Here is a 22,536-nt window from a genome sequence, read left to right as displayed (position 1 = left end):
ACACCCGGGAGGAGGGATGGTGGAACAGGCAGCGATCGTGGCCACCCGGGCCACCCAGCAGCGGGAGGACTGGTGGGAGGGACAAGCCGCTGGCGGCGACAGGGCCATGGGAGGCACGGATGTGAAGGACGACGGCCTTTAGGGTTTGCCCAGAGCTGACCCTGGCCGCCTATTTCGTGTCCCCTCACACCCACAATCTTGTGAGGCCTACCGCGGTGAGGCCCGCAGCCTTTTCCAGGCTGCCTCTCTAAGGCTGAGGCGGTGCTATGCACCCACTCTTGGTGTCCTGGTGCATGGCACTGCCTGGGGCAGTTCTCAGTTTGGATAGCAGCACGGGCCAGGTCACACGCTGGCTCTCACGGCTTCAGTGCACTCCGGAAGGCCACTTTCTGAAGCAAGGTCTGTCGTCTTCCTCTGACCATCACTCCACTGCCCCAGCTGAATGGGACTGAGTTTGTCTGTTTTCTCTCCCTGAGAGCAAAGTTGGGGAGGCCTCAGGCCCTGGCTGCCTCCTGCCTACCACGGATTCCAAGGTGGTTCACGGCCTAGATGGCTGCCAAGTCCTGCTCCCAGGCTCCGGTGAGTTACTCTTTCTCCCTACTGCCCTGGTCGCGAGCTGTCTCCTCTAGAGCTGTGAAGTGAGCAGGTAGTGACCCCGGAAAAGATCAGGATGCAGACTGACACCCCTTATAGGGATAGCGCTCTGGGTTCCATTTAGTCCTTCCTGATCCATCGGTCTCAGCTCTGCTACCCCAGCAGAGAGCGAGCAAGAAGCCACACCGCTGGTGCACTCTCGGCATATTTGTCGTTCCAGGGCGAGATGCCTCTGACCTTCCAGGATGTGGCTGTGTACTTCTCCAGGGCAGAAGGGCAGCAGCTTGGCCCTCAGGAGCGGGCCCTGTACCGAGATGTGATGTTGGAAAACTATGGGAACGTGGCCTCGCTGGGTGAGAACTGCCCTGGGGTCGTGCGTGGCTCGCAATGAGGACGCACTAAGGGACTTATGGGGCTCATCTGGCTCTTTGACTCTCAAAGAAATGAGAATTCCGCTCGTGTCCCCAGGTACCAATCTACCTAGTTCTAGGGACGATTTTCCTTGTCGCCAATGACCTCACAGTCCGTCTTCTCATTGTAGAGTTCTTAGGCATTTGGACTCTCTTGCCCGTAGGCCTCCCTGGCCAGTGTGCGAATGCAGGCAAAAGACTCCCATCTAGTGCGACAGTCCCAGTAGGGAGGCCCCCCCCCTGCCTCATTACCCCCTCCCCCACACTCTCCCAGGCTGTAGCAGCTCATCCAGGGTCCTCACCCTTAACAGGATTTCCGGTCCCTAAGCCAGAGCTGATTTCCCAGCTGGAGCAAGAGGAGGAGCTGTGGGTCCTGGATCTTCTGGGGGCTGAAGAACCAGAAGTCTTGAGAAGCCGCCAGACAGGTGAGCATGAGCTAGAGGCTGCTCTCAGGAATGGCCTCCCAGCACTGCCTGTGGTGGCTGGATGTGAGGGGTTAGAAGTGACGATGGTGATGGTGCACAGTGCAGCCCTCAGTAAGAGAAAGCACAGCTGCTCTGTGCACATGCGCGAAAGGGTTTCCTTTGCGGGTCCATTTTTGCTTTGCCTTAAACAAAACAAAAGAAAAAATTGTAGTGTCTGGTCATAACATGTTTTGTTCTTTTTCACACTTTCTTTAACTTTTGTATAGACTGTGATTGCTCTGTTCGCGCTAGTCACAGATTCTGTACCGTGCCCCTTTCTCCTTCAGCTCTTCGTCTTCAGCCCTCGGTGTTCCGGCCAGTGATACTTCCTTTCTCTCTTTCTTGACACCGGGGTCTTCTTGTGTAGCTGAAGCGTGTCCCAGACACCTAGACTCAAACCATCCTTCCTGGAGCCTCAGTCTCCATAGCAGCTGGGACGCCAAGCACACACCACCGCGCTTGGGTCACTAGTGCTCTTCATATAGTGTCTCTTTGCGCCCTCCCTGTCTTCCCCTCGTCTCTGCCTTCTCATGTAGCTAGGGCTGGCCTTGAACTCCTGACCCTCCTGCCTCTGCCTGTCTAGTGCAAGGGTGATAGGCATGTGCAAGTGTACCTGGCCTCTTTGATTTTTTTTGTTGTTGTTGTTCTGCTTTACTGAGGCCCATTCTGTTTTCTGTTCTTATTGTTCCTCTCTGTCTTGTTTTTTGTTTTGTTTTGTTTTGTTGTTTTTTGAGACAGGGTTTCTCTGTGTAGCCTTGGCTGTCCTGGACTCACTTGGTAGACCAGGCTGGCCTCGAACTCACAGCGATCCACCTGCCTCTGCCTCCCGAGTGCTGGGATTAAAGGCGTGTGCCACCATCCCTGGCTCTGTCCTGTTTTGTTATGTGCACTATCCCCCACTCTCAGAGGATATAGGACTTCATCAGTCATGCTCTCACATGTGCTATTATTTTATTTTGTGACTTAAGTACATCGATTGTTTACCCCTTATTAGTTGCTGCTCCTTTTTACCAAAAATGCATATATCATCCTTTCTGAGTGCTTTACTCAGAATGGCTCTGTTGAATAATGTATCCCCATACCTTTGCACATTTGAAATTGGCTATATGAAGCCAATTTTCCCCCTAAAATTAGGAGCTCAGATCGTTGATTTGTAATTTTTCTTAAATATGTTTGTAACAGGGCTTTATGAAAGTACAGCCTTGGGCTTGAGAGATAGCTCAGAGGTTAAGAGGACCAGAGAACCTGGGTTTAATTTCCAGCACCCACATGGCCACTCACAACTGTCTGTAAGTCCAGTCCTAGGGGAGTTGACACCCTCATACAGACTTTCATACAGTCAAAACACCAATGTATCTAAAACAAAACAAAAAGATAATTTTTTAAAAGGACAGCCTTAAGTACATTTCACATTTTCACAGGTACTGCTTTTGTATAGTACTTTCTTGTGAAGGTTCTGGAGTTACAAGCTTGTGGGCTGCCCAGTGAGGTGTTGGGGTACCAAAATCAGGCCCTCTGCACTCAATTTGTAGGCCAGACTAGCCTTCGAACCCACAGAGATTTGCATGCCTCTACCTCCTGTGTGCTGGGATTAAAGGTGTGCACCACCAAACCTGGCTCTTTTTTTTTTTTTTTTTTTTAATTCTTTGGCTCAATTAATAATTGGATGTATATGAGTTTCTAAGTAGTTGTTGTTTTTCTGATTAATCTTATCATTGTTAATTTATTTGTGATCCTTTTGTGGTCAAACAAAGTAACTCCTATGGTTTTATTATGATATTTGCTAGATGCCTTCCATCTCTCTCTCTCTCTCTCTCTCTCTCTCTCTCTCTCTCTCTATCTATCTCTCTCTCTCCCCCCAAGATTTCTCTGTGTAGCCTTGGCTATCCTGGACTTGCTTTGTAGACCAGGCCGGCCTTGAACTCACAGGGCTCCATCTGCCTGCTTCTGCCTCCTGAGTGCTGGGATTACAGGCATGTACCACCATGTCCGGCTCTCGTCTCTCTTGATAAGCATACTGGGTGTGTACTACCAACTTTCCTGATTTAAAAAAAGCAACTTGGAAAAGAAAATTTCCAATATTTATTTTGGCCTGGAGTTCAAGAGGGGATAGAGTCCATGCTGGAGGGAGCCTGGCTCAGGGCACAGAGTGATCACATGCCATCTGCAAAAGGAGGTGGCTAGGTGACTCATGGGTGGGGACAGGAAGTCCTTCAGCAAGGCTCCATCTCCTAAAGGTTCCATGACCTTCCCAAAGAGTCCTACCAAGTAGGGGCCAAGTATTCGGATGCGCCAGCCTGAGGGAGACATTTCTCATTCAAACCACAACAATATTCATGTTTTAGAAAAAGGCGAGTGCTCTGTAGTCATAGGATTGTGCATTGCCATTTAAATTGGTGAGGGCGGTGGTGTGGTTCAGGTTCTCCTGATTTGTGTTGTTTATTTGCTTGTTTAACTATTCTTTCAGTTGCCAAGACTATCTGAGGATGTAACGTCTTTCCCGTTGATTTATTCAGTGTCTGCTAGCTCTGTTTTGAAGCTGCACTATTGACCTGTTCTCTCTTTAGGAGATACTAAGAAGGCAGCTCCAGCCTCCTTGCTGGTTTTGTTAGCATGGAGTATCTTTTTCATCTACTTAGTGTCAGCGGCGTCTTTATACTTAAAGTGTCTTCCAGATAGCGCACAATTGGGTGCCATTAGCTATCTCATGCTGTCTTTGAATACCTGTGTTCAGTCTATCAATGCTTTTGTTGTTCCTTTCCCCCCTGAGGCAGGGTTTCTCTGTGTAACCCTGGCTGTCCTGGAACTCAGTGTGTAAGACCAGGCTGGCCTCAAACTCACAGCTCTGTCTGCCTTTGCCTTCCCAGTGCTGGAATTGGAGGTGTGTGCGCCACCACGCCTGGCCAGCCTCCTGGACTTTTGCAGGCTGGGCAATGAGCCGCATCCTTAGCCATGATGCAGTATTTAGTAGATGATAATTTTTTGTTATTATTTTCTTGGAGGTTTTGTTGTTTGTTTTTTATCTTGATTTGAGACAGGGTCTCTATGCAGTCCTGGCTGTCCTTGACTATTTAGATTAGGCTGACCTTGAACTCACAGCGCTCCACCTGTATCTGCCTCCCTAGTGCACCATCGTGGAGGTCTGTTAAATTCAAGGATGTCAGCCGGGCGTGGTGGCGCACTCAGGAGGCAGAGGCTGGCAGATCTCTGTGAGTTCGAGGCCAGCCTGATCTACAAGTGAGTCCAGGACAGCCAAGGCTACACAGAGAAACCCTGTCTCGAAAAACAAACAAACAAACAAAAAGGGGTGCATCACCACAACCAGCTCTAGTTTGTTTTTTAGAAAGGGGAAAATTAGCTGAAGGTAAGGCTCAGTTGCTACAGCATGAACTAGGGTTTGGTGCTGGTAGTGTATGCCTGTAATTCTGGCCTTTGGACAGTAGAAGTAAAAGGATCTGAAATTTAAGGTTAATCTCAGCTATATAAGTGAGTTTGGTGCCATCCTGGGCTATATGACACCCTGTCTCACAAAGTTTAACACTGCAAATGACTTTCATGGCTCTCAGAGAACATACATCAAAGCCACTATGTAAAGTAGGAAATATCATCTGTGAGTGACAGATTTCCGGATGCTCAGTGGGGACTAGCCTGAGTTGAAAAGTCCATGGCAGGTCTGCAAGTGTCCTCAGTGAGTAAAGGCATTCACTCACTCACTCAAAGCCTGAAAACCTGAGTTTAGTCATCGGATCCCATAACTTACACAGTGGAAGGAGAGAAACAACTCCTTCCACAGGACACTGCACAGGGCACTATACAGGGTGCTGCACAGGACACTGCACAGGGCACTACACAGGGTGCTGCACAGGGCACTACACAGGGTGCTGCACAGGACACTGCACAGGGCACTACACAGGGTGCTGCACAGGGCACTACACAGGGTGCTGCACAGGACACTGCACAGGGCACTATACAGGGTGCTGCACAAGACACTGCACAGGGCACTACAGGGCACTATACAGGGTGCTGCACAGGACACTGCACAGGGCACTACACAGGGTGCTGCACAGGACACTGCACAGGGCACTATACAGGGTGCTGCACAAGACACTGCACAGGGCACTACACAGGGCACTATACAGGGTGCTGCACAGGACACTGCACAGGGCACTACACAGGGTGCTGCACAGGACACTGCACAGGGCACTATACAGGGTGCTGCACAGGGCACTACACAGGGCACTATACAGGGTGCTGCACAGGACACTGCACAGGGCACTACACAGGGTGCTGCACAGGACACTGCACAGGGCACTGTACAGGGTGCTGCACAGGACACTGCACAGGGCACTGTACAGGGTGCTGCACAGGACACTGCACAGGGCACTATACAGGGTGCTGCACAGGGCACTACACAGGGCACTACACAGGGCACTATACAGGGTGCTGCACAGGACACTGCACAGGGCACTGTACAGGGTGCTGCACAGGACACTGCACAGGGCACTACACAGGGTGCTGCACAGGACACTGCACAGGACACTGCACAGGGCACTATACAGGGTGCTGCACAGGACACTGCACAGGGACTTTACAGGGTGCTGCACAGGACACTGCACGGGCACTATACATGGAGGTGCTGCACAGGACACTCACAGGACACTGCACAGGGACACTATACAGGGTGCTGCACAGGACACTGACACAGGGCACTGTACAGGGTGCTGCACAGGACACTGCACAGGGCACTATACAGGGTGCTGCACCTGGGCACTACACAGGGCACTATACAGGGTGCTGCACAGGACCTGCAACAGGCACTAACAGGGTGCTGCACAGGACATGCACAGGGTGCTGCACAGGACACTGCACAGGGCACTACACAGGGTGCTGCACAGGACACTGCACAGGACACTGCACAGGGCACTATACAGGGTGCTGCACAGGACACTGCACAGGGCACTGTACAGGGTGCTGCACAGGACACTGCACAGGGCACTATACAGGGTGCTGCACAGGACACTGCACAGGGCACTATAACGGGTGCTGCACAGGACACTGCACAGGGCACTGTACAGGTGCTGCACAGGACACTGCACAGGGGCACTATCCAGGGTGCTGCGACAGGGCACTACACAGGGCACTATACAGGGTGCTGCACAGGACACTGCACAGGGCACTATACAGGGTGCTGCACAGGACACTGCACAGGACACTGCACAGGGCACTATACAGGGTGCTGCACAGGACACTGCACAGGGCACTGTACAGGGTGCTGCACAGGACACTGCACAGGGCACTATACAGGGTGCTGCACAGGGCACTACACAGGGCACTATACAGGGTGCTGCACAGGACACTGCACAGGGCACTACACAGGGTGCTGCACAGGACACTGCACAGGGCACTACACAGGGTGCTGCACAGGACACTGCACAGGGCACTACACAGGGTGCTGCACAGGACACTGCACAGGGCACTACACAGGGTGCTGCACAGGACACTGCACAGGGCACTACACAGGGTGCTGCACAGGACACTGCACAGGGCACTACACAGGGTGCTGCACAGGACACTGCACAGGGCACTGTACAGGGCACTACACAGAGTGCTGCACAGGACACTGCACAGGGCACTACACAGGGCGCTGCACAGAATACTGCTGCATAGGACACTGCATTGGGCACTGCACAGGACACTGCGATACACCGCACAAACAATCAATATAAAAACAGACGGAACCCAGATCAGGACAAAGTGAGACTATCATCCGTGTCCAAGATCACAGCACTAACAACGCACCATCTTGATCACAAGTGTGATATAATGACTGTTGGTTAGGCAGTTACCTGTAGCAGCAGAATAAGTATGAGCAAACCAAGACAGTTCTTTGTATTTTTGTTTTTTGTTTTTTTCGAGACAGAGTCTCTCTGTGCAGCCTTGACTGTCCTGGACTCACTTGGTAGACCAGGCTGGCCTCGAACTCACAGTGATCCACCTGCGTCTGCCTCCCAAGTGCTGGGATTAAAGGCGTGCACCACCACAGCCCAGCTGTATTTTTTTTTTAATTGGTGTGTGGACATCTAGTATTTGTTGAAGCTTGATCTTTCTCCATTGTGGACCTCTGCTCCTATCAAAGGTCCGCTGATATCTATGTACTCTTTTATACTGGCAGTGTCGATGCTGCTCCAATGATTGTCAGATCGTTTCCTTAATGTTTGCCAGTGCCACACTGCCTTGGTAATTAAAGCTTTATAGTTAAGTTTTTAAATCAGATAGTATCAGTTCAGCCTTTTTCTTCCATAGTGAGCTATTTGTGGTCTTTTACAGTGGCATATAAACACTGACATGTTTGCTGTTGATATTCACAAATGACATAAGCTACTAATGCTCTTATTTAGGTTTATTGACGCTATAGACCAATTTGGAAAGAGTTAGCATGTTGACAATACTATTCCATCGTAAACATGGACTCTCTTTGTTTATTTCCTCCTCTGGTATGTCTTTAACAGGGTTTGGTATTTTTCCTTTAAGACCTTGAATGTACTAAGACTTCATCTTTGGAGTGTTTATATAATTTAACTGAAGAATCATTCTGGCTATATAAGAAAGTCAAGGGCAGCATGAACAGCATGAGATCTTATATTAACCCCTTTCCCTTAAAAAAGTAAAAACAACTAGGCATAGTAAAGTACTGATTGCCAGCAAGGAAGGGCTGGAGGTAATTAGGTAGGACACGGGAAGTTTCTACAGCATTGAAACACTTGTGTGGCACCACAGTGGCGAATCCATGCCATTGGTTTGTCAGAGTTTGTCAGAACTCATGCTGTGTACAACATCAAGACTGAGCCCTGGGCCGGCAAGACGGCCCAGTGGAAAAAGACACTTGAGACACAAACCTGGCAACCTGAGTTTGATAACCAGAACCCATGTAGCAGTAGGAGAGAACCAACTCCTGAGGGCTGTCCTCTGTCCTCATCTGCTTACCAGGGCACATGCTCCCACACATACATGTCACCTGCGCACATAATGATAAAGTATTTTTTTCAAGACAGGGTTTCTCTGTGGAAGGCTGTCCTGGTGAAACTCTCTTTGTAGACCAGCCTGGCCTTGAACTCACATCAGTCTGCCTGCCTCTGAGTGCTAGGATTACAGGTGTGTCCTACCACACCCAGCCACAGCAATACATATTTTTAAGAGATTGAACCTAACCTGTGGCAATTGGGTGATAAGGACGCACCACTGTGTGGGGACTCCCATTGTGATGTGTGTGCTGGGATAGCTTGTGGCTTCCTAAGCATTCGAGATCCAGAACAAAGTGTGTCCCTCCAGAGAAGGGTGGGCAGGTTAAGGAATGGCGCAGCTCAGGCTGGTCTTGAGCTCTTGCTTTCCCTCTCTCTTCCTCCCAAGTGCTATGATTATAAGCATGTATTGCTGTGCTGAGGTTAAATTCGGGGGATTCTGTATGCTAGGCAGGTACTTTACTCCCCACTGAGGTGCACCCGCAGCCCATATCACCATCGTCTCCTCCTCCTCTTCCTCCTCCTCCTTCTTTTTTCATTTTTAGGGACAGGGTTTCTATTGTAGACCAGGCTGGCCTCGAATTTATAAAGATCCACCTGTCTCTGCCTCCCGAGTGCTGGGCTGGGCTTACAGGTGTGCGCCACCATGCCCGGCTGCCTACATTCCTCAAGTGCCAGATACCTGACCACCACACCTGATGCCATTTCTGTTTGTTTTTAAAACTGTTCTGTTCATTAACTCATTTAGTATGTGGACGGCTTCAGGGTTTGGTTTTGTTTTGTTTTGTTTTGGCTTCAGGGGTTTTATTGTTTTAAGTTTTGCAATTTTTGATATATTCTACATTCTAATTTGATGTCTGATATATAGTTTGAAAGATTTTTTTTCCTTCTATTCTGTAGGCTCTGCCTTTTATTTTTTTGCTTTGAAGCTTATTTAGGAGCAGCGATTGCAATGTGCAATGCTGTTCATCATTCCTTGTATAATAATGCAAGCAGATGAGACATAATAGTGCCTGGTACCATAGTTAGGAGGGCAACTCCAGCTGTCATGATAATTAGCTTATATAGCTTCCATCTGGCAGAAAGCAATGACTGATGAAGGACAGGGTTTCTCTGTGTAGCCTTGTCTGTCCTGGACTCACTTTGTAGACCAGGCTGGCCTCGAAGTCAGTGATCCGCCTGCCTCTGCCTCCCAGAGTGCCACTGCGCCTAGTGGCTTTCTTTTCTTTCTTTCTTTTTTATTTTTTAAGGTTTTGTGTTTATCTGATGTTTGTGAGTTGCAGGGGTGGGAGTGGGGCGGAACTGTGCACACAGTATGTGTGACTTACGGGAGTCAGTTCTTTCCTTCTGTTATGTAGGGCTTCAGGGTCCAAGCTCATGCTCTCAGTCCTGGCAGCGAGCACCTTTATTGAGCTGTATGGTAAGCCCTGCGCTGGCTTTGAGATACAGTGTCTTGTGGGCTCAAACGTGCTTTATAGCCAAGTCTAACTTTGACCAGGTCCTCCTGCCTACGTCTCCGTGGAAGTACTGCCACACCCACTTTTCAGCCTTGACTCAGTAATTAAAAACTTTTGCTCAGCCAGGGGGTCATGGCGCAGGCCTTTAGTCCAGGCCTTTGGTCCAGGTCTTGGGAGGCAGAGGCAAGGTGGATCTCTGTTAAGGCCAGCCTGCTCTACAGAGTGAGCTCTTAAATCTTCCTCAGAGAAATTGCCAAGCCCACATGGCAGTTTACACTAACATTTAACACACGCATATGCTTTTTTTTCCCGATAAAATTTGGTTTATTCTGTATATCAAATTTGAAACTTATTCACTTTTACAATATATCAAAGACTTTCCTTTAATTAGACGTTCTTCCATCATGGTGTAGAAAGGTATTCTGTTATCTGAGTAGAGCTGGGTTTAGACAGTTGTCTGGGTTTAGACATCTATGTCCTTCCTCATCTCTCCACAGTTATGAATAGCATGCCAGTTACTGCTATATTCACTCATGTAATGCATGTGAACAGTCACATGGGATAAAGGTTTATTTTAGTGTGTGTGTGTGTGTGTGTGTGTGTGTGTGTGTGTGTGTAATGCTTGCAGAGGTCAGTAGAAGGCTTCTGATGCTTTGAATAAATTTTTTTGTTGTTGTTTTTCAAGTCAGGGTTTCTCTGTGTAGCCTTGGCTGTCATGGACTCACTTTGTAGATCAGGCTGGCCTAATATATTGATTCTTTTGTCTTGTTTTGGTTTTTCGATTCTTAAGTCCAGTCTTCTCAGCCCTCTGAGCCTGTCCCTTTCTCTGCCATCCACTTTGTACTTGCTCTGGCCATGGTGAGAACTCTTTAATTCCTGGACTCAGCTGGGCATGGTGGCACACACCTTTAATCCTAGCACCTGGGGAGGCAGAGACAAGCAGAACAATGTGAGTTCAAGGCCAGCCTGGTATACAAAGGGAGTCCAGGTCAGTCAAGGCTACCCAGAGAAATCCTGTCTTGAAAAACAAAACAAAGCAAACATTTTTTAAAGATTTATTTATTTATTATGTTTACAGTGTTCTTCCTGCATGTACACCTGCAGGCCAGAAGAGGGCTTAGAGGTTAAGAAGACTGGGTGTTCTTCCAGAGGTCCTGAGTTCAATTCCCAGCAACCACATGGTGGCTCACAACCATCTATAATGTGATCTAATGCCCTCTCCTAGGCTGTAGGAAGAACACTGTATACATAATAAATAAATCTTTACAAAAAAACACAAAACTAAATTAAAACCCCTCCCCAAAAGACTCATCATCTGTCTTCCTGAATAAAACATAAGCTTTTTGAGACCAGAGACCATATCTGTCTTCCTGTTGTGTTCCTTAACTAGCACATGCTTGGCCTTGTATTTGTAGGCTACGTTAATTTGCTAATTTAACACTGGCAGTTTGTTTGGTTCCCCCTTTCTTTGATGACTAATGAAAATTACTGTCTTCATTCTGCTAGTTGATTGACTCTATTTCTGGATTCTGTCATATCTTTCTATTAAAACATCTGACTTTTGCATAATAGCTTCTATCTATCTATCTATCTATCTATCTACCTATCTATCTTGAGACAGTGTCCCATGTAGCCTGACTGTCCTGGAACTCACCATGTAGACCAGGCTTGCCTTGTACTACAAAGATCTGCCTTCCTCTGCCTCCAGTGCCAGGATTAAAGGTGTGTGTCTTCATACCTGATACATAATAACGTACGGAAACATGAAGCAAATCATCATTTCTGCTGACAATGGGTTTCTCTAGTCACGTATTTGTGCTTTCTGTTTAACAGATTCTAAGATTGAGACTGAGAAGGAGCGATCCATTTTAAACCAGAAATGTTCAGAGGAAGTAAAAACCCCAGAATTAATAGCACAAAAGTTCCCAAGGGCTAATTCACAAACAGCTAACTCCCAGGAAGCTTGGGACCATGAAGGTCAGAGAGAAGGGCGCCATGGAAGCCCTGCTGCTCAGAGTCTGAAGAGAGGTGCTAAAAAGGACTGGCCGGTCTGTAGGGAGCAACTTCCTGAGAACGCTCCGGCTTCTGCATTTGACAGACACTTGAACCCCAGCCAAGGTGTCGTTACAATCCCAAGAAGTAAAACAGGGCAGAGGATCTTTAAATGCGACATATGCAATAAAACATTTAAATATAATTCCGACCTAAGTCGCCATCGCAGAAGTCACACTGGGGAAAAGCCTTATGAGTGTGGTCCTTGTGGGCGGGCCTTTACTCACAGCTCAAATCTTATTCTCCACCAGCGAATTCACACTGGGGATAAGCCGTTTAAGTGTGATGAGTGTGGGAAAACTTTTGGGCTCAATTCCTATCTCCGGCTGCATCAGAGAATTCACACTGGAGAAAAGCCCTTTGGGTGTAATGAATGTGGAAAGGCTTTCAGCAGGAGTTCAAGCCTCATCCAACATCGTATAATACACACGGGAGAGAAGCCGTATACGTGTAATGAGTGTGGGAAAGCCTTCAGTCAGAGTCCCCAGCTAACTCAGCACCAGAGGATCCACACGGGGGAGAAGCCCCACGGGTGCAGTTGGTGTGGCAAGGCCTTCAGTCGAAACGCAAGCCTTATCCAGCACCAGAGGATTCACACAGGAGAGAAGCCCCACAAGTGCAGTCAGTGCGGGAAAGCCTTCAGTCAGAGCTCCAGCCTCTTTCTTCACCACAGGGTTCACACCGGGGAGAAGCCCTACGTGTGCGGCGAATGTGGAAGGGCCTTTGGCTTCAACTCTCATCTGACCGAGCACGTGAGGATCCACACTGGGGAGAAGCCGTATGTTTGCGCCGAGTGTGGCAAAGCGTTCAGCCGCAGCTCCACTCTGATGCAGCACCGCAGGGTGCACACGGGGGAGAAGCCCTACCAGTGCACTGAGTGTGGGAAGGCCTTCATCCAGAGTTCCCAGCTCACCCTGCACCAGCGTGTTCACACCGGAGAGAAGCCGTACGAATGTGGTCTCTGTGGGAAGGCCTTCAGCAGGAGGTCAGCCCTCACTCAGCATCAGCGGGTTCACATGGGTGAGAACCCGCAGGAATTTGAGTGCGGCCCAGATTTTGTGTATGACTCTAGCCGTCTGTCCACTGGAGAGAGACATGGCAGGACCTTCAGCCACAGTGCAAAACTTGTTGTGCAGTGGACAATACGAAGTGATGAAAAATCCGGAGGTTGTAACGAATGTGGGAAAACTTTTAGCACTTCCTCACAGTCCATGGAATATCAGAAAATCCAGACTGGGGAGAAACCCTATAAATGCCAGGAATGTGGTGGTAAAGCTGGTAGTGGGGTGTCACCCCTGACTCAACATCATGTAACGCGTGTTGGAGAGAAACCACAGTTGAATGACGGATCTGACAGATACTTAATTCATATCAAAAAGATTTTTCAAGGAAGACATTTTTAACGTGATAAACAGTTTAGAAACTTTGTTTTTCTATCAGGTAGGATGGCATAGTGAAAGTGAAGAAGCTATTGCTAACAGACTTGCATGTTAGGAGGCTGAGGCCACGTGACCTGTTGTGTCCAGCCAGCCGAGCCGCCATGCCCAGGGTCCTGACTGACTCGGTGCAGCAGGCCACCTTAGCACCAAGTCACGTTCAGGCTCTTATCACGGGGTTGAGTTTCAACGCTAAAGAGCAGTTGATGGAAGGTTCCGAGATAATGGCACATCTCTTCGTTGGTGATTGTAAGAGAGAAACCCAGAGATGTGGGGGAATATGGCTTGTCCACTGTGAGAAGACTGATGATGCTAACGACAGGCCGTGGCCATGAATGGCAGCATCTGGATGGTCTCTGCCAGTGGCTGGTTATACTAAATATAGGTTCTCTGGGTGCAGAGGAGGCAGAAGCTTTGGGGGAGAGCCACTTGTGGGGCAAGGAGTAGAGGCTACAGAGTCATCAACACAGTGACAGCTGTGGCTACCAGTGCTTAGGGCCAACAGTGACAACAAGGAAAGCTACAAAGAGTAAAACTACTGCTGGAGATTGTCCTTCTGGTGGCTGTCATTTAAAGATTTTTTTTGATCGTCATTGAATTAATAATGTACAGTAAACAAAGCTTGTAATTTCTGTTCTCTTTTGCCAACACAGCCTGATTGCCACTGACCTCCCAGGTATCCTTATTACTAGACATTTCTTTTTAAAGAAGTGCTATCCTTGTTTGTTTTTTAAAATGTTTTTGTTTGTTTGTTTGTTTGTTTGTTTGTTTGTTTTTTGAGACAGGGTTTCTTTGTGTAGCTTTGGCTGTCCTGGACTCACTTTTGCAGACCAGGCCGGCCTCGAACTCACAGCGATCCGCCCGCCTCTGCCTCCCGAGTGCTGGGATTAAAGGCGTGTGCCACCACCACCCGGCTGTTTTTTAAAACGTTTTTGCCAGGCACTTGAGCAACAGAGACAAGTAGATCTCTGTGAGTTTGAGGTTCCAGACCAGCGGGAGCTACATAGACCCTGCCTCAAAAAAGAAAACAGTTTTGAAAAGAATTTCAGATTTTACTTTTTTTGTTTGTTTTTCGAGACAGGGTTACTCTGTGTAGTCCTGGCTGTCTTTGACTCACTTTGTAGACCGGACTGGCCTTGAACTCACAGCAATCCACCTGCCTCTGCCTCCCAAGTGCTGGGATTAAAAGGTGTGTGCCACCACTGCCCTGCCAGATTTTACTTCTTGTTTTTACCGTGACTCTTATTTTGTTTTGTTTAACATTATCAACACACTTGTGTGAATTGTTTCTTACTTTATTTTTATTGGGGGGGTTTGGTTGTGTTGCCGTTTTTCACTGTCTACTGGGGTTATCCTGTGAGGTTGGGTGCCTCCACCTAGAGAACTGAATCTACCTTTTTTTGGAAGTTGAGCAGGCTGTGTTTTCTCCAGCTCTGTGTAGTATTTCTCAGTGAAGCATGGTTGGATGGGCACAGGCTGCCTGAGTCCAGCCTGCACACCCACCATGCTGTGTGCCCCAGTGTCAGTGCAGACTCCGGAGGCTCTTGATGATATTTATTTATATTGTACTTTTTTACTGGAAGATGTATGAATAAGCCATCAATGTTGCATTTGCAGTGGCTAAGGAACTCTTATACCCAGTTTCCTTCGACTTTATGAAGCCAAATAAAAGACTGAAAAACAACATGAACCTGTAGTGACAGGGTGTGACTCAGGGCAGTGCTTGCCTAGTGTGCACAGACCCCTGGTTTGATCCCTAGTGCTGTAAAAACTGAGCACTGGGATTGACACCTTTACCTTCAGCATTACAGAGGTGGAGGCAGGAGGGTAACAAGCTCAAGGCCATCCTTAGCTACATAGCAAATCCAAGACCAGCCTAGGCTACCTGAGACCCTATCCAAAACAAAACCAAACAAGTAAATAATTAATACTAGCAAGCAGTACAAAATGAAGGATTGCCAGTCATATTAAAATTGAAAATAAAGATGAGGAAGCTCATCCTAGAAAGCAAAGTTGTCTGTGTGGACGTTACTGTTGCTCGCAGATGAGCTGCATAGCACCACACTCAGCTGAGGGAGTGGACAGCACCAGCAGCAGGCCCAGCCCGTTGGCCGTGACTGACTACATGGCCCAAGTATCTAACCTTGTCTTACACAAATTACATATTTTTGATGCCCACAATCCTTGACTGCCAAGGAAGCTAATGGTGGCGTTGATAACCTCGCTCTGGTGGTCCCCACATGGGAGATCATCAGGCACATCTCAGGAGGGAGGCTGAAGTTCTCCAAAATGTGTTCAAGCATCTGACCAAACAGCATGTTAGCCCGCTAAAACTGTTCCTTTCTCCAAGAATGGGATCCTTCCATTCAGAGGCAAAAAGGTCTCTGTGCTCAGCTGCAAGGGTGCAAGCCCAAAAAGCATCCCTCCAATCTGTGACCCTGAACTACCGTTGGGGTAATCTTAGTAAGGAGGGTGTATGTGTTGGAGATCACAGGGTGTTTACTTTCAACAATCTGGTTTAAGTGCTCCTTAAGATTTTGGACCAGAGCTGGAGAGATGGCTCAGAGGTTAAGAGCACTGGCTGCTCTTTCAGAGGTCCTGAGTTCAATTCCCAGCAACCACATGGTGACTCACAACCATCTATAATGAGATCTGGTGCCCTCTTCTAGTGTGCAGGCATACATGCAGGCAGAATATTGTATAAATAATAAAATAAACCTTAGAGAAAAAAAGATCTTGGACTAATAGGAATTTTTTTCCTCTTTTTTTTTTTTTTGTTGTTGTTGTTGTTGTTGTTTTGTTTTGTTTTTTTGTTTTTTGAGACAGGGTTTCTCTGTGTAGCCTTGGCTGTCCTGGACTAACTTTGTAGACCAGGCTGCCCTCAAACTCACTGAGATCTGCCTAATTCTGCCTCTGAGTGCTGGGATTAAAGGTATGCTACTGAGCCTGGCTCAAGGATCTATCTGTAGAATGTTCCACAAACATCAAAAATGCAAACACTCCCAGGCCCAGTGCGCAGGTATGCTGCTTTCTCCCTCCCAAGTGCTGGGACTAGAGGCGTGCGCTATCGCGCCTGCTTTAAGCCAAACTCTTAATTTGGACATCAAATTCTCTTCAATAGGTTGGCTCCTGCATCTGGAACACAAAAGAAGCTATGTTAGTTACTATTTGCCTCTTCTGAAAACTGATTATAGTGTTTTTCAAAAAGTGGAAGAGAAGCCAGGCAGTAGTGGTGCATGCCTTTAATCCCAGCACTCAGGAGGCAGAGGCAGGCAGATCGCTGTGAGTTCGAGGCCAGCTTGGTCTACAGAGTGAGTCCAGACAGCCAATGCTACACAGAGAAACCTCGCCTCAAAAAAAAAAAAAAAAAAAAAGGTGGAAGAGAGAATTCTCCCTTCACTTTGCTTACTACCAATTTTTCTGGGAAAAAGTTCATCCTTGGGAGATGTTTAAATAGAAAATGGAATGCCCTTGAATCAACAAGAAATATAATTTCTTCTCCCCTAAGAACTATCTTTAAGGACTTTCATGAGGTCTCACTGGAAAAATAGAACCCTTGATTCCCCTCCCCAGATTGTCATTAAAGTGTCTGAGGGTAATCAATCACCCTCTCTCCATTCTGGGCATTCCTCCTTAAAGTGTCCCACCTTTCCACGTTTGAAATAGGTGTCTTTTCCTCTCCTCATCGTTTCCCCTCCATTCCTGGTAGGCTCTAAGTGTGCCTGGGCCTCGCTCCCAGAAAGGCATAGTGATGCCATTGTTGGGATCTTAAGCCCTGCTCCTGTCCCCGGGGTGTTTGTCGCACAGATGGGAACTTGATCTTAGCTTTCTGTGTCTGCTTTTCCTCGTGCCTGCGTCCTGGGCTCTATGAACAAACCTGCACGTTCTCTAACCTTTCTTTTGGTTTTTGTTTCTGATTTTTCAAGTCAAGGTTTCTTTGCGTAGCCTTGGCTGTCCTGGACTCACTTTGTAGACCAGGCTGGCCTCGAAGCCTCCTGAGTGCTGGGATTAAAGGCGTGCGCCACCATGCCTGGCATTTCTAACCATTCTATCTCTGGTAACTTTTTAAAGTTGTCTGGCCAACTGTTGGCTACAAAATGTAACTTTGAGCTGCACGCCTATAATCCCAGCACTCGGGAGGCAGAGGCAGGTGGATCTCTGTGAGTTCGAGGCCAGCCCGGTCTACAAAGTGAGTCCAGGACAGCCAGGACTATAAGAGAAACCCTGTTTCTGGAAAAAAAAAAAAATGTAACTTTGACATCCAGTGAGCAAAGGAATCTCCAATTTTAATCCAGTATATTTTCTCATTTGGTCCTTTAAGAATTTATTTTAGGGCTGGAGAGATGGCTCAGAGGTTGAGAGCACTGACTGCACTTCCAAAGGTCATGAGTTCAATTCCCAGGAATCACATGGTGGCTCACAACCATCTGTAACAAGATCTGGTGCCGAATGCTGTATACATAATAAATAAATCTTAAAAAAAGAAAGAAAGAATTCATTTTAAAGCCAGGTGTGGTGGCGCACACCTATAATCCCAGCACTTGGCAGACAGAGGCAGGTGGATCTCTGAGTTCAAGGCCAGCCTAGTCTACAAAGCAAGTCCAGGATAGCCAAGATAACACAGAGAAACCCTGACTTGAAAAACAAAAACAAAAAGCAGAATTCATTTTGGGGCTTGAGAGGTGGCTCAGTGATTAAGAGGCACTGACTGTGCTATTCCAGAGGACCAGGGGTCAGTTCCCAGCACCCACATGGCAACTGTCTATAACTCCAAGATCTGACATCCTCACACAGATATATATGCAGGCTAAACACCAATGCACATAACATTAAAATAAATTAAAAAAAAAAAAAGAGTATTCAAGCCGGGCATGGTGGCACACGCCTTTAATCCCAGCACTCGGGAGGCAGAGGCAGGTGGATCGCTGTGAGTTTCGAGGCCAGCCTGGACTACAAAGTGAGTCCAGGACAGTCAAGGCTACACAGAGAAACCCTGTCCTCAAAAACAAAAAAAAAAAAAAAAAAAAAGAATTCAGCTGAGAAACCAGACAGTGGTGATGCATGCCTTTAACCCCAACACTTGAGAGGCAGAGGCAGGCAGTCTCTGAATTTGAGCCTAGCCTGGTCTACAAAGTGAGACCAGAACAGCCAGCGCTACACAGAGAAGCCTTGTTTAAAAAGAGACAGAGTATTCAGCTGGGCCTTCATCTCTCCCTTGTTTAGCATTAAAAGCCATAATATTCTGAGATCAGGGACCTTTTTTTTTTTGGAGGGGGTGATGCGAGACAGGGTTTCTCTGTGTAACCCTATCTGTCCTGGAACACTCTCTGTAAACCAGGCTGGCCTCAAACTGACAGAAATCTGCCAGCCTCTGCCTCCTGAGTGCTGGGATTCCAGTGTGTGCCACCACAGCCCAGCTATAGGAACTGATCTTTTTTCCCTAACAGTAAGGACCCTTAGACTCCTCCCGTGTTACTGTTATTATCCCATCAGGATCCAGACTAGGGTATTCAGCACTGACTGCCAGGACTCTAGGTCCAGCTAAGTGCTCCCTCTCCCAGGTGATGCTCGAAGCCCCTCTAATCATCATCCTTGCTTCCCCCAAGAAAACAATACCCAGGATTGATATTAATTCACCCTAAGGATGGACCTAGAGGCCCAATAATTTGATCTAATTGGTTTGATACTCCAAAGGGGTCATCTAGAAGAGGTTTAAAGCTCTGTTAAGACTTTTTCCTTGGAAACTAATAAGGAGAGCATTCACAAATCCCACTCCACCACCCCCTAAGGTAAGTGTGTAAGTGGGCACATTGGCTGGGGAGGGACCTTGTGTGGTTGATCTTTGGGGATACTGGAATATGAAACTTCATGTATCCCCTTTTCCATTGTTCTAACTCCTGTCTTAAGTTGGGGTTGGGGGACTTCTGGGAGGGAGTTAGGAGTAGGGTAGATAGAGGGGGAGAAGAATAGGTTCCACACTTCTCCACCAAACATGTTCAGGCCTGTAACAGAAATACCCCACTTCTGGTACCAGCTTCCGTCTTGGTTGCTGTTCAATTGCTGTGATGAGACACATTGACCAAGGCAACTTACAGAAGAGAACATTTATTTGGGGGCTTGCGTTTCAGAGGGGAGCATGGGGACAGGCCCAGCCTGGTGCTGGATCACATATGATCAGCAAGTTGTAGGCAGAGAGACAGACAAACAGACACTGGCCCTGGACCTCCTAACCCTTCCCAAGAAGTAAAATACATGAGCCTAGGGCATCTTTCTCATTCAAACCACCACATACCCTGACAGAAACAGCTTAAGAAGTTCACTCATCTTACAGTCCTAGACATCAGCCCATCACTGTGGGGAAGTCACAACACCACGACAGGCGATTGGAAATTGTGTTGAGCTGACAAAATAGTGCTCTTACCTGCAGAGCTATCTCTCCAGCCTCTAGAGTCTTTCTCCTAATGACATAGTGTCTCGTGTACCCCAGGCTGGCCTGGAATTTGCTATGTGGTCACAGGTGACCTTGAATTTAAGATCTCTTGACTCTTCCTCCCTAAGGTTTGATTATAGGTTCGTGCCAAATCCATGGTGCTGAGGGCCACAGAGTCCTATGCATGCTCCTAAGCACCCTCCAGCCAGAGAGTTTTGGCTTATGCATACTTTTTCTCAAGCACGTGACTTAGAGAAAGTATCTAAGCTTTATTGGGAGGAAGGAATGGCTAAAAGAAGGGAAGGAAGAGCCAGATGTGGTGGCACACGCCTTTAATCCCAGCATTCAGGCAGATCGCCGTGAGTTCGAGGCCAGCCTGGTCTACAAAGTGAGTTCAAGGCAGCCAGGGCTACACAGAGAAACCCTGTCTCAAAAATCCAAACAAATAAATTTTTAAAAAGAAGGTAAGGAAGAAACGCAGCCACGCGTAAGCATTTGTCTAACCGTAAAGCGTTTGTTTGGCATTGTGTTTCTGTGAATCTTCTGGTCTGGAAACACACTGAGTACATTAAAACTATTCCCAGCTTAAGCTCCTCAGAGGGGTTGAGGGGACAGATCTCAAGGGAAGTGTTGATGCAAAACACAGCTCTCGCCTCAAAGGGAGTAACAGAGGTTATTTTTAATCAAATTTGAATGGGCATGGCCTGGGAACATAGAGTTAGGATGTTGCAATGTTAAACAGGCGACATGAACTGTTATAGTCACAGAACAAAAGAAAACCATAGAAGAAGGCATTGCTTAAAACACTGGTGTGAACATCAATTATGTGGACAACAGCAAATCAGAGAACTCTAGGCTATGGTTCTCGGGTGATACAATGACAGTCTTAACTTTTGTATCGGTAGAAGCCAGGGGTCTGATACATTCCAAAGGTTTTACCTGTCAGTTAAAAGGATGTTAGCTCACAGAGGTGGGCAATAAATGGCTATTAGGAAGACTCAAGATAGGTAATTTGGTTCTGGATCTGCAACATTCTGACTGTACAATTACCAAGTTCTAATCAGTCAATCATCTTTTTTTTTTTCTTCAGTCATCTTTGTAATCCCTCTACCATAGGTGTGGTGGCTTTTTAAATTTTAAAAAAGATTTATTTTTATTTTATGTGCATTGGTGTTTGTCTGCACGTATGGCTGTGTGAGAGTGTCAAATCTTGGAGTTACAGACAGTTGTGAGCAGCCATGTAGGTGCTAAGATTTGAACTCCGGTTTTCTGGAAGAACAGTTGGTGCTCTTAACTACTGAGCCATCTCTCCAGCCCTGCTTTTAAATTCTTTTAATAAGGGAAGTTTAGTGCATAGAAAAGCATGAGGACTGCCTTAGCTCTAACAACACTTGCTCTCTTTCTTACTGTGGGTCACAGGAGTAGAGGTGTTAGGGAAATTTATGACTAAACACCAAGAGAGAATACTTCCAGGGCTGAAAGCGGGAACAAATGGAAGCTTGGAAGGTGAGTCTAGGGTCATGCTGCGGCATGCTTACCACCTATGTATGGGCAAGATGCGGCCAGGATGACTCCACAAATACAGTAGACCTCTGTGCAAAGCTGTAGAGCCCAGAGTCTGTGCCCCTGGGTCACCTGACACTTACATGCTGGCCTCACTAGGTGTGTGCTAGGGGTCTGGATTTCCATGCCCTGGAATAGGGAAGTGGCAGATAAAGGACAAAAGCGGCCACGTCTGGCTTTTTCAGTCTTTTATCTGACTGTAATCTTAATTTGCATTTCTCTCCTAAGGAACTAGTTCAACCAGTTATGGCTGTTAGGCGACACCTGTATCCCAGCCCCTGGGAGGTGGAGGCAAGTGGGTCATCTTCCACCACATGATGGCTTTGACATTGGTCCCCGGTACCTGAAACCTCGCCTCGGCTCTGCCTATCTCCACCTCTCAAAAAGAGCCACATGCAGTCAGGAGCTGTTCTCTTTCACAGCTGAGAGAGTTGAAGAGTTGACAGCACTGTCTGCAAACATTTCCACCCACCCTCAAGCTCAAAGTTCACGCTGAGTGGAGGTGGCGAAGCCTGCTGTAGGTATGGCAAAGAAGTGAGCTTTTGCTCCCAGGAGGAGTCTGCTCTAGTTCCGACGGTTGAACCTGATCACCCACATTTTCTCCACATGATTAACAGCATTGTCTTCTAAAACGGTGGTGAAATCTGTGGTGGGGAAGCACACACGAGAGCAGCGAGTGCAAATTAGGGCAGCAGTGGCATGCACCTGTAATCCTAACACTGGGCCACAGAGGCAGGAGGATCTCCCCATGCGCCTGAGGCCCGCTTGGTCTCCGTGCTCACCATGGAGGACGATGTTGTGGAACAGAAGTTATCCCCAAGGGCTAGAGAGATGCTCAACGGTTAAGAGCACTGGTACCCAAGTTCTGATCCCAGCACCCACATGGTGCTTCACACTCATCTACAATTCCAGTGCTGGGGGATCTGATGCCCTACTCTGGCCTGTGAGGACACCAGGCACACAGTAGTGCACAGATGGAGCTGGGCATCCAACTTGCAGATAAGATGTAAACTCTGGGTGGGTGTGGGGGCACATGCCTTTAATCCCAGCACTCAGGAGGCAGAGGCAGGTGGATCTCTGTGAGTTCAAGGCCAGCCTGGTCTACAGAGCG

General features: G+C 47.6%; 1 protein-coding gene across 1 annotated transcript; it reads left to right on the top strand.

The window, feature by feature from the left end:
* The first annotated feature begins 431 nt into the window (after positions 1–431).
* Positions 432–13,456, top strand: Znf251 (zinc finger protein 251). The gene is made up of 4 exons (XM_051159848.1): positions 432–579; positions 815–947; positions 1,316–1,429; positions 11,778–13,456. The coding sequence occupies exons 1-4, from the start codon at positions 550–552 to the stop codon at positions 13,397–13,399; spliced, it is 1,899 nt and encodes a 632-aa protein (XP_051015805.1). The 5' UTR covers positions 432–549; the 3' UTR covers positions 13,400–13,456.
* Positions 13,457–22,536: the final 9,080 nt, after the last annotated feature.

The sequence above is a fragment of the Acomys russatus genome, chromosome 17 (genome assembly GCF_903995435.1).
Source record: "Acomys russatus chromosome 17, mAcoRus1.1, whole genome shotgun sequence".
NCBI classification, from domain to species: Eukaryota; Metazoa; Chordata; class Mammalia; order Rodentia; family Muridae; genus Acomys; species Acomys russatus.
Note: the sequence above shows the minus strand (reverse complement) of the source record. Positions and strands in the feature narration are given on the sequence as shown.